The sequence below is a fragment of the Electrophorus electricus genome, unplaced genomic scaffold (genome assembly GCF_013358815.1).
Source record: "Electrophorus electricus isolate fEleEle1 unplaced genomic scaffold, fEleEle1.pri S51, whole genome shotgun sequence".
NCBI classification, from domain to species: Eukaryota; Metazoa; Chordata; class Actinopteri; order Gymnotiformes; family Gymnotidae; genus Electrophorus; species Electrophorus electricus.
In genome coordinates, this window is record NW_023336135.1 from 44,163 (window position 1) to 57,434 (window position 13,272).

Sequence of the window (13,272 nt, forward strand, 5' to 3'; positions counted from 1 at the left end):
TATTAAACCAGCATCTAAAATAGTTTTAAATGTCTGTTTCCAAAAGTATAAACTATATATAAAACCTAAGTTGGTGGTGGTTGCGGTTCCCATGGTAACCTGTTTTGTTTTCATTCATCTCTCTGCTCTGACTGTGTGTTGTTTGGCTCTAGTTAGTGTGTGTATTTACACTCATGTTTCTTTTAGTATTTGCTGTCTTGCCTAAAGTAACATTTTCTGGTTCCAGTCATTGTTCTCTTCACTCTTGTTTTTAACTACTGGTTTCATGACCATGTGCTGCTTTTATAAACCATGATTTTTATAGATTACATATAACAGACACTTTACTGTCATGTGTCCTGCTTGTCTTTTATTAAGCAGTATTAAGAGTCATGACAGAGTGGTGAAAGTCATAAAAACACAGAGAAGAAAGACCAACCTTACGATGCGCTTTCAGATTCAAACAAATGTAAGATTGGTTCTTCCAGTGTGTGTAATGTGTGTCTAAGTGGAAGAGTTCTTACCGTGAGCTCTGTAGCATTTGACCCCCAGCACGATGGACACTAGCAGATATGGAGAGACTGCCAGTAGACTACTGAGCAGACTGAGGATGGAGAATGGAGCTTCTGAATGGGACAGAGCTGATCACACACACACACACACACACACACACACACACACACACACACACACACAATTAATCACAGGTGAAGAGCTACAGTGCTTCTGTGACTCTGGGGAGCATTGAGGGTGAGGGATGGGATACCGACGTGAGCCGTGTGAACAAAGACGTTTATTTTAAACACATGAAAACATGAACAGCTACAAATGAGAAGCCACATGACGAAACATGGAAGTGATCATAATGGAATGGAATGATAAAAAAATACAATTAAACTAAAATAAAAATATAAACCAAAGAAAAGTGACACTCATTGCAAACAAGCCGTATAACTTAATTAATTCATTTATTCATGTGGTAGCCACCCAACCACTTTACAAAAATTGTAATATCAACACTACACAGAACCTGTTGCATTGTTTATTTTAACTGGGTAATAATAAAAGGCTGTGTGTGAGTGAGAGGAGTTATTTATGTGGTGCTGGATATGTGCTCTGCTACAGTTAAAACTAAACTGAGCAGCAAATCCAAAGAGTTTGTAGGAGCAGGTTTTCTAGAAAAGGGAATCACACAACAACGATGGGAGCTTAACACTTTCATGACTGAATAATATCGATTCATATAGTAAAATATCCAGTCAGGCATAATTATATCAACTCAGATGGAGATGAAACACACAGCTCAGGACATGCAATAGCAGAGTGCATAGAGATATCTGTTAGAAATGACTAACATTCTCAAATTAAAAATAGATGAAGTATTTAAGTATTTTAAATATTTTAAAATAAAAACAATAGACTTTCCGTAACATGGTGTAGCAGTAGTGAAGCAATAGATTAATCAACAGACTTTTAATTAACTGTTAATATCAGATTTGTTTATAATCTGATGAATTCAGTTGTTTTTCACTTTATTTGGGTGTCCAAGTTCATATCTGTAGATGCTAACCTGAGAAGTCACTGAACATGTAACAGGTATAATACATACCATCTTAGCATACTAAACAAGTTCTTATAGACATGCTGTTAACATTCTGTAACTGGATTTTAACTGGACTTTGAGATGGGGTTGGGGTCAGGATTACAGTCCTGCTCATTCACTTGTGAGTGTGATGGTTTCTCTACTCAATATTTGTGTCCATTTAGACTGCACAGTCAGAACCAGCTCAGGCTCCATTGTAGAAATCACACAGTATTTAAATTCTGCTTTTATGTTCACCTCTCAATAAGATCGTGTGTTGGAATCTTATAAAACCTACTAAAACTGAACACTGGCTGCTGGTTACTGAGAAGTACACGTCTCTCTGCTCCAGACTATGTGAGGTCACTGTGTACTCTCTTCTTCAACACAGTAGGGGGCGCTATTAGTGAGATCGGGTCTTGTAGTGCAGGGGGGAAACAAATGCTTTTAAATCAGGGGTGCCAAAACATTGTGTATTATTTTTTAAGATCCATTATAAGTTGATAATGATATTAACAAGAAATGTAGTAAGTTTGCACTTCACAGCTATAATACCATGCAGTATTACTGGAATAAAAGTACAGTCACAGTATATTTTTTACCCTTAACAAGTAAACACAATACATGTGGACTGAGTGTGTTCTGCTACTCTCTATAAAGAGTTTAAATGAGTAAAATAGATGTTAAACTCATGAAATGACTGTGATCTTACCATGTACAGCCAGAGTTACTGTACAGACCTAAATCTATCACACAGATAACCAACACAATGTTTTCTATAATTATACACTGTAGACTGTTACTCACTAGTATACATAACCAAATCTAAATCTTTCACACAAGTCACTGCGGTCTGGTCCTGTACATGTTTTAATGTTGAATAAATCCATTAATTCAGGAACAAATAAATCATGTCCTGTAGCAGATATGACAGCTTCCTGTTATTCAGGAAATCAAACATTTTGCGAGCTGCTTCATCATATTTCTACTAAAATGTAATTGACTGCTGCCCTCTAGTGGCCAATCTGTGCACATGTCCAAGACGCCACAGTACATGTAGTGACACTTGTAATCTAATATTGTGCCAACTTTTACTGAGGGTTGACAAGTACTGATATTGTTTAATATCTAACTGATAAATTTTATTTCTATCGTGGTTATAGACCGTAAATTGGTCCTCACCAGTAACGTTTACCCAGATTGCATCACTGTAGTTTGTGTAGTAGACTGGGTTTCCTCTACCTGCTCTGCACCAGTAGTGGCCTCCATCAGAGGGTGCCACTGAACTGATGTTGTAGGAGTTTGTTGCAGTGTTGGTCTCATTCTCAGGGTTCTGTGTGTGTCTGGACCAGTAAAAGCTCCATCCAGCAGGCTGGTCCATCTTACAGTGCAGAGTCACTGGGTTTCCCACCAGTGCAGCTCCTGTAAGGCTTGATGTGAGTTCAGGTGTGGGTTTAACTATTGATGGAGATTAAACACACAGTTCAGAATAAGCAATGACAGAGTGCATAGAGATATCTATGAAATGACTAACATTCTCATATTAAAAATAGATGAAGTATTTCAGTATTTTAAACATTTTAAAATAAAAACAATAGATTCTCAGTAACATGGTGTAGCAGTAATGAAGCAGTAGATTAATCAACAGACTTTTAATTAACTGTTTGTCAGATTTGTTTATATTCTGATTAATTCAGTTGTTTTCACTTTATTTAAATTGTCCAAGTTCATATCTGTAGATGTTAATGTCATGATTAGTCCCTCCCAGGTTCTATCTAGCGTGGTTTCCCTGTCTTGTGTGTTTTGGTTCCATACCTTTAGTTTAATTTTCCTCCTACCCTCATTTGATTGCTTGCACGTGTCCCTTGTTTCTACCTTTTGGTTCTTGTATTTAAACCCTGTCTTGATCCCGGTGTTCATTGTTAGGCTTGAATGTGTTTTGATGTTTTTGCAAAGCCCGTAAGTTTTCACTCCTTGCCTTTGTGTTATCTTAGCCTCCTTGTTCCCTAGTCTTTGTTACCCCTCTGGACTTTGAGATGGGGTTGATTACACTCCAACTCATTCACATGTAAGTGTGATGGTCTCTCTACTGAATATTTTTGTACAATTATACTGCACATTCAGAACCAGCTCAGGCTCCATTGTAGAAGTAATTAAATTCTGCTTTTATGTTCACCTCTCAATAAGATCATGTGTTGGAATCTTATAAAACCTACTAAAACTGAACACTGGCTGCTGGTTACTGAGAAGTACACGTCTCTCTGCTCCAGACTATGTGAGGTCACTGTGTACTCTCTTCTTCAACACAGAAGGGGGCGCTATTAGTGAGATCAGGTCTTGTAGTGCAGGTGGGAAACAAACGCCTTTAAAGTAGGGGTGTCAAAATAAAAGTCCTGTAGGACCACAGTACAGCCCTGTTCAGTGTTTCACCTGCTCTAACAGAGCTCACTCATTGTAATAAATTTGTGCATCACTTTTAAGATCCATTATAAGTTTGTAATGAGATCGGAACACTAAGGTAACAAGAAAAGAAGCACGTTTGCATTTCAGTTCCAGTATCATGTAGTGTAACTGTAATTACAGTACAGGTCTAATACCATGTAGTGTAACTGTAATTACAGTACAACTCCAATACCATGTAATGTAACAGTAATTACGGTACAACTGTAATTTCCTTTTTGCCTAGTAAACACAATACATGGAGCATGTATTATGATGCTGAATACAAATAGTGTAAATTATTTAACAAACAATAATTTAAGTTAATAAAATAGACATTACATTTATGAAATGAGAGTAATCTTACCATGTACAGTGAGGGTAACAGTGTTACTGTACTGTGATGCTGTTGGTCTGTAATATTGTCTCTCCTCTACACTGGTACTGATCCCCATTAACTACAGCATCTCCACTGATGGTGAGAGTGTCTCTGTTTACAGTGTCAAACACAGACTGAGACACTGTAGTCCACTGACTCTGAGCTTTCTTCTTATACCACTGATATGTCCACCCATCATAACCCTGAACCTCACACTTCAGAGTGACTGACTCTCCAGTGAACACAGGACTCTGAGACACCACAGTCAGTGTAGTTGTGGGTAAATCTGTGGAAAGAGATGGAGAACACTGCATGTCACAGCTGACTGACCCCAGTGTCTTCCTGGAGTCACTCTGTATTTACATATATTATAACAAACAGGTTAGACCCATGATGCTGCATACTAATTCTAATCTGTTAATCACTATGTTTTGTGGAGATTATCTGGAGATTATGTGGAATCTGATTGTGATTGGAGGGAAAAACGTGAACGCATGACTGTGAGTCACTTAATTATTCCATGCAGTACCACCTTGGACACTTTGTCCAGTAATGTGACACTTGTAATTAGGACTGTGATGCTCTTTTATGTCACTTATAACGGTTTTGATAAGAGGAGTGAACTCTACTGCCCCCCTGTGTCAGTAGTATGTCCAGGCAGTTACACTCTCTCCTGCTCATTCAAATGTGAGTGTGATAGTTTCTCTAATTAATATTTGTGTCCAGTTAGACTGTTTGTTGACTACATTATGCTGTTTGTCGACTACAGTTCAGCATTTAACACTATCATCCCCTCCCTACTCACTACTAAGTTGGAGGATCTAGGACTGCATACATCCCTGTGCGACTGGATCTCCAACTTCCTAACTGACAGACCACAATCAGTACGGGTGGGCAACTGCGCCTCATCCACCCTCACCCTCAGCACTGGAGCTCCTCAGGGTTGTGTCCTAAGCCCCCTGCTCTACTCACTGCACACCTACGACTGCACAGCCACTTCCAGCACCACCATCATTGTCAAGTTTGCTGACAACACCGTTGTCATGGGTGTGATCTCGGACAACGACGAGAGGGCCTACCTGGAGGAGATTAAACACCTTGAAAACTGGTGCCAGGGAAATAATCTCCTCCTAAACGTCAGCAAGACAAAGGAGCTGATTGTGGACTGCAGCAAGAAGCAGGAGCAGCACTACCAACCTGTGAGGATCAATGGAACCACGGTGGAGAGAGTAGATAGTTTCAGGTACCTTGGAGTTCACATCTCGCAGGACCTGTCCTGGTCCCGCCACACCAACTCCCTGGCAAAGAAGGCTCGTCAGCGTCTTTACCACCTCAGACGCCTAAAAGACTTCAGACTGCCCTCCAAGGTACTGCGGAACTTCTACACCTGCACTATCGAGAGCATCCTCACAGGGAACATCACAGTCTGGTTTGGGAACAGCACCAAGCAGGACAGATAAGCACTCCAAAGGGTAGTGCGTTCAGCAGAGCGCATCACTCATACAGAACTTCCTGACCTGCAGACCATCTATTAAAAGCGGTGCCAGACCAAGGCCAGGAGGACTGTGAAGGACCCCAGCCATCCCAACAATAGGCTCTTCTCTCTGTTGAGGTCAGGGAAACGCTTTCGCTCCCTGAAGACCAAGACAGAGAGACTGAAGAGGAGCTTCTTCCCACAGGCCATTCGGGCCCTGAATCAGGGAAACTGATAAACTGTGGGGACCACCACTACCATGTGACTGTAAATCTGTAAATTTGTAAGATGGAATTGTACATTGTGTACATATACATATATCTATATCTACATTGTACATTGTGTATATATACATATATTGTACATACATTGTTATATATATTTTGTGTGTGTATATATATATATATATATATATATAATTTATGCATGTATTTATTTATTTATTTTAATTTTGTTTTTTTCCCCTTATGCACCCCTTTTTTTCTTCAGTTTGGACAGGGCACTCTCAAACCATTTCACTGCGAGTTATACTGTGTATGATCATTGTCATATAGATAATTACAATTCAGATTTTATTCCTCTTAAAATCTATATAGTTTTTAAAGAACAAGGCTATTTCTTACTAGCCATCTTCTAACCTGGGGATAACCCCTTCCATTCAGTTTTAACCAGAACAAAAGTCTGAAGTCAGCAGTTGCTATAACGACACTACCCGCACCTCTGATAGCTAATAAACCAAACTTGAAACTTCAAACTTGACTGCACAGTCTGAACCAGCTCATTCTCCATTGTAGAAATCACACAGTACTTAAATTCTGCTTTTATGTTCACCTCTCAGTAAGATCATGTGTTGGAATCTTATAAAACCTACTAAAACTGAACACTGGCTGCTGGTTACTGAGAAGTACACGTCTCTCTGCTCCAGACTATGTGAGGTCACTGTGTACTCTCTTCTTCAACACAGAAGGGGGCGCTATTAGTGAGATCAGGTCTTGTAGTGCAGGGGGGAAACAAATGTTTCCTTTAAAGTAGGGCTGTCAAAATAAAGGTCCTGTAGGACCACAGTACAGCCCTGTTCAGTGTTTCACCTGCTCTAACAGAGCTGATTTGTTGTTAGCAATTTTGAGTATCACTTTTAAGATCCATTATATGTTTGTAATGACATAGTAACACTAAGATAACGAAAAAAAAAGTAAGTTTGCATTTCAGTTCCATTACCATGTAGTGTAACTGTAATTACAGTACAGGTCTAATACTATGCAGTGTAACTGTAATTACAGTACAGCTCTAATACCATGTAGTGTAACTGTAATTACTGTACATCTTCAATTTCATTATTGCCTAGTAAACACAACACATGGAGTGTGTATTATGCTACTGAATACAAATAGTGTAAATTATTTAACAAACAATAATTTAAGTTAATAAAATAGACATTACATTCATGAAATGACAGTAATCTTACTGTATACAGTGAGGGTAACAATGTTACTGTACTGTGATGTTCTTGATCTGTAATATCGTTCTCCTCTACACCGGTACTCATCCCCATTAACTACAGCATCTCCACTGATGGTGAGAGTGTCTCTGTTTACAGTGTCAAACACAGACTGAGACACTGTAGTCCACTGACTCTGTGTTTTCTTCTTATACCACTGATATTTCCACCAATAATAAACCTGAACCCCACACTTCAGAGTGACTGACTCTCCAGTGAACACAGGACTCTGAGGCTCCACAGTCAGTGTAGTTGTGGGTAAATCTGTGGAAAGAGATGGAGAACACTGCATGTTACAGCTGACTGACCCCCAGTGTCTTCCTGGAGTCACTCTGTATTTACATATATTATAACAAACAGGTTAGACCCACGATGCTGCATTCTAATCTGTTAATCACTGTGTTTTGTGGAGAATATCTGGAGATTATGTGGGATCTGATTATGATTTGGAAGGTAAAACGTGAACCCATGACTGTGAGTCACTTAATTATTCCATCTAGTACCACCTTGGACACTTTGTCCAGTAATGTGACATTTGTAATTAGGACTGAGATGCTCTTTTATGTCACTTAAACACTTTTGTAACAGCAGAGTAAAAGCACAGTTATAGTTTCCATTTTGCCCTCCACAAGAAACAGAATACATGTGGACTCAGTGTGTATTATGTTACTGACTACCAAGAGTTTATTTGAACAAAAGAGTTTAAATTTGTCACGTCCGCAGACCTGAGCGTTCCCCGTTTCCCTAGCAACCGAGTCACTTCCAGGTTGTTGTTGGTCTCCATGGTTCCGTGTCTCCTCCCCTTTGTGTCCAGCTGTTCCGAGTTTGTCTCTGATTACATTCCTGTGTGAAGCCCGTTCCTACTTTTGTTTAGTTATATGTCGTTTGTTCTGGCTCCTGTGTGTTTAGTTATATGTCGTTTGTTCTAGCCCCTGTGTGTTTAGTTATATGTCGTTTGTTCTGGCGCCTGTGGGTTTAGTTATATGTCGTTTGTTCTGGCGCCTGTGTGTTTAGTTATATGTCGTTTGTTCTGGCGCCTGTGGGTTTAGTTATATGTCGTTTGTTCTGGCTCCTGTGTGTTTAGTTATATGTCGTTTGTTCTGGCCCCTGTGTGTTTAGTTATATGTTGTTTGTTCTGGCTCCTGTGTGTTTAGTTATATGTCGTTTGTTCTGGCTCCTGTGTGTTTAGTTATATGTCGTTTGTTCTAGCGCCTCTGGGTTTAGTTATATGTCGTTTGTTCTAGCCCCTGTTTGTCTCTCATTAGATCTCATTTGTTCCTGCTCGTATGTAGTTTGTATATTCCTGTTTAATCTCGCATCCTCGCCCTGCGTTCATGTTTAGTTTCCCTCTCTGTCTGTTGTTTTCCTTGTTTAGTTCTCTGCTGTTCCCTCATCTGTAATATTTTGAACTTTTAGAACTTTAGTTAACGTTATTTTGTCTAACTTAGTCTTGCCCTCACCGTATTAGTCTGTTATTGTTCTGTTAGCCTGTTCCTCTTATGTTTGTGTGTTTATTCTTTGTTCTAGTCAGTATTGTTAGTCTGTGTCTGTTAATAAACACATTTAGTTTTTCTATCCCCTCCGTCCCTTATATTATGGCTTCGCTGGTTAGTTCAGTTTCGCATAACATCCAACGCGTCGGCACTTCGCAAGTGTGTTCACTCTCCACCCCTTCAGCTTTACAAATATATGAAATAAATCACCTTGAGCAAGTCCAGCTTGAACAAATGACATCAGCGCTATAAACATAAAAAGAGGAACATATGAATATGAGCAATGAAATAATTAATTTCTTAAAGAAAATATGATAGCAAAACATTGCAGACAGTTAAAAAAAAGTATGTATAACTGTTCATTTAACCACAAACATCATAACATCCTGTTTATTACTTTAACAAGTATAAAGTCTAAACTCTGCTTCAAATGGAGTGGGGAAACTGCCGTTTTTACAAACATGCTGATTAAACAAAAGTGAAAGAAATTAAACTGTCGTGATAAAACATGTTTAGAGAGCTTTAGAGCGCTGAAGTTTTTGAACACAAGGGGGCGACAGTGATTTGTTTCTGAGGAGAGTGGCGTGTGCTGTGGTATGAGCAGATCCACTACTGCTGTGTCACAGTTCCTGTCACGAATGGCCACTCTCCTCCCGTCCCTGATGTCACGGTTTCCCTGCCTTCCAGCTCTCCCTGGTGCCATGCCTTAGTTTCGTTTTCTCCGCCCCTGTCTGTTCCTCTATTCCACTCCTTGTTTTAGCTGTTCCCGCGTATCTGTTTAGTGTCTGATTGTCTTGCTTATTTAAGCTCTGTAGTTTGGTCTTCTGCTTGTTGGTCTATGGTAAGTTACATCTCTCTGTCAGGTTTGCCGCTGTTGTCACTGCTTTTCTGTGTACTCCAGCCGTGTGTTATATTACTCTCAGCACCCCTTAGCCTCTGTTTATTTTACCGTTCGTGTTTCCTCATTTAATAAACCGCCTCCTGCATTTTGCATTCTACCTCTCGCCTTGTTCTTGTTGGAAGCGTAACAGTTCCACAGTGTTATTTATGGACATCCTATCCAGCATTCTCTAAGTGTTTACAAGGTTATATGAAGAAACACACTGTGTAACGTGGAGCGATAGAGAGCTGGACGCAGACGATGAGAAGAGCGAGATTTATTAAGGGCAAATCCAGAATCTGGGTCAGTAAGACAGTCCAGGGTCACAGCACCAATACGAACAGATCCAGGAAATATATTAAACAAAAAGGAAAACATGAAAATCGGAAAATAAATCAACAGGCAAACGGAGAGAAAACAGGGTACAGATACACAGACAACAAGGCAAAGTGGTCAAAATTATCCTCAAATGAAACGCGTTTTATTTGTAAAATTTGTTTTGGACGCTTTTGCACCACAAAACATTTTTCACTACGCTGTAAAATCTGCTCCAAAAACCATCTAAAAACGCCGCATTTTACACCGTTTATATGTCAGTTGAAAAGCCGTAAAAAGCGTCGCTTTAAGGGCTCTAAACGTTTTGGCGTGCTTACAACGGCATTTAAAACACCATTTTATTGTATGATGAGCTCTGCCTATTGGGTTCGACAGCCAATAGACGAACGCATTCACTCACGAACAAGGTCATACCAGACCAGTTCACTACAGATCTTAATCGGCTGCTGAACCAGTGCTCATTGAGTAATGTGTGAGCATCTAGTAATGTAAGATCACCTAAAAAGAGTGACAATGAGAATTAAGTCCATCACAGCTATGTCAGAGGATGAAACTGCTGTAGTTGGACTGCACAGGACACACAGTCAACAAACCAGACACAATAAAGCTGCTGCTGACAGTCTAATTAGTAAAATCTCCAGCCCAGTCTTTCGGTCTCTTCAGGAGGGTGAGGGATCATACAGGTGAGGTCTTTGTTTTCAAGCACAGCAGGAGTGTCTCTGACTTGCAGGTGACTCCACTGTGGTAGGGACTAACCTGACCAAGAACACACATGAACAGCACATAGAATGGGAGACAAACAGAAAAACAAATGAGCGCACACCAAACAATCTTAAAAAAAATCCAGTGTAATGTTTTATAACTCAGAAAAAAGAACAGACAAGCCAAATGGACTAGAATGAATGGGGAAAGGACATTGTATATAGATTCTCTCAACAAACGTCTCAAAGCCTGTGCCAATAATTAAATATTAAGATGATCATTGTCATATAGATAATTACAATTCAGATTTTATTCCTCTTAAAATCTATATAGTTTTTAAAGAACAAGGCTATTTCTTACTAGCCATCTTCTAACCTGGGGATAACCCCTTCCATTCAGTTTTAACCAGAACAAAAGTCTGAAGTCAGCAGTTGCTATAACGACACTACCCGCACCTCTGATAGCTAGCTAGGCAACAAGCTCGACTGGCTTTCAGTCTAGTGCTAGAAGCAACTCATGACTGACCAACTACAGCTATCTTTGGGTGAGCTTTATTTTGCAGCCATTTATCAGTTAGCTAGTTGTGTCTGGTTAGTATTTTTACGAATGAACACATATGTAAATCCCCAAAATAAACAAACTTGAACACTGGTTCATCAGCCGATTAAAATCTGTAGTGAACTGATCTGGTTTTTGTAGTGTATTTTACAGCATAGTGAAAATTAGCACCATATTTTTCCATACAAAATGTTTGGCTTTCCATAGACAACGGCTTAGTACAAACACAATGAGCAGATAACGGCTAGAACAACGACCAGCAATACACTGAGGAAAACACTGGGTTTAAAAACACGACCTAACAAGGTAGAAACAAGGAACAGGGGAAAGTAATGAAGGACAGAGAACTAAACGAGGAGCTAAACTAACGAAACCAAAACCAGGATGAACTGTTTTTCTCCATCTCCCCATTTCTGCTGATAACATGAAGTGCTAAAAAAGAATATAGTGGAGTTGTGTATGCACGTTCTCTCTGCTACTACAACAGATTCATGTGGTAATGGGCCTTTTGTTAGGGGGGTAGGCGTTGGTCTTAAGGGTAATAATGTATGTCTTGGTCATTTCCTGTTGATCGTCACCTTCCTTTATTGTTTACTTCTGTTACATTTTTTTGAGATTGCCGTATTTTTACCCAGTTTGTCTGTTAAAATGTTAATATACACAGTATGTTACATTCTATCACACCGTTATACTTATTAATTTACCCCAACACACAAAACAGCCCAAGCAGTGGATGTTATCTGCTGATTTTCTGTAGGGTTTGTTTGTAGGCTCTACTTGACTGTTTCAACACCACACAGCATGTAGGTTTTCCCACTCATATCTGTGGTCATTCTTTGGATTTGTTGTATTCTACTGACTTCTCAATTCCTAAATTATGTTGGTATGATCCAAATCTCAAATATACAGATTGTCCAGTTTCTATAGTGATAGTGATGTCATGGCTGTCAACCCCGTCCAGGTAGTTATGAATCTTGGGGTTCTTCTTTACCCCACACTTTCACTTGAACTTCATATTAGAGCCCTCACTAAATCTGTTTATTTCTCCTCCAAAACTCTACTCCATGGTTTCAATAGCTCTTGTGTTGAGCATTGTAATCATCTCTTCACTGGTCTTACTGTGAAAACTCTGACAAACACATATGCTAGAGTCGTAAGCGTCCATATCACTTCCGTGTTTCATCAGCTACACTGATGTGTAGAAGTACACTGGTAACTGGTCTGTTCCCATATTGAGTACAAATATGTACAACAACTTCTCCTCCTGCTCTCCAGGCTAGTACATCAAACAGAACCCTTTCCATAACACATCTGGATACAGTGAGAACACCTGAGCACATGGAAGAGAAACTCTGATCCTCCCTTCTGAGGGAACTACACAACTAACACACATAATCTCATCAGTCAGGATCCTCAGACTGCACATTACCAACTTCATACAGCACCTCTGACTCTAATGAAGACATAAAGAGAACATTTACTCACAGAGCACCACAGGGAGTGGACTGAGCTCCATACTGTCCCAGTAATGATGGACTGACTGAGTGACTGTGTGTGTTAAAGACACATCACTTCCTGTATTCTGAGAATTAAAGTGTGTTATTATAATGAGGTTATTTTTAAGTGTCTTGACTGTCTGTTGTGTGTGTGCTCGATATAGTGAGGCCAAGTCCTGTATTCTCTAGTCAGAGCACAATTCTGAGAAAGAGAGAAATAGACGGAAATATTCATAGACAGAGAGAAGGGGGGTAGAGAGAGAGAGAGAGGGGGAGAGAGAGAGAGAGAGAGAGAGAGAGAGAGAGAGAACAGGCCATGGTTTGCATTTTATATTAAGTGCCTCCACTGTGTGGTGTGTATGTTCGACACAGTGAGGTCATAATTATTCATCATAATTATTATAAAGAATATTATTTATTTAATGTAAATGTGTTGAATACACATTTGCAGGACCT

General features: G+C 39.6%; 1 protein-coding gene across 1 annotated transcript in view; it reads right to left on the reverse strand.

The window, feature by feature from the left end:
- Positions 1–13,272, reverse strand: part of LOC113568810 (Fc receptor-like protein 5) — a 30,734-nt gene that overhangs the window by 508 nt on the left and 16,954 nt on the right. The window contains exons 3-4 of the mRNA XM_035523456.1: positions 2,744–3,019; positions 504–620 (exon numbers count right to left, since the gene is read on the reverse strand). Coding sequence (XP_035379349.1) covers positions 504–620; positions 2,744–3,019 — 393 coding nt within the window. The remainder of the gene's footprint in view (positions 1–503; positions 621–2,743; positions 3,020–13,272) is intronic.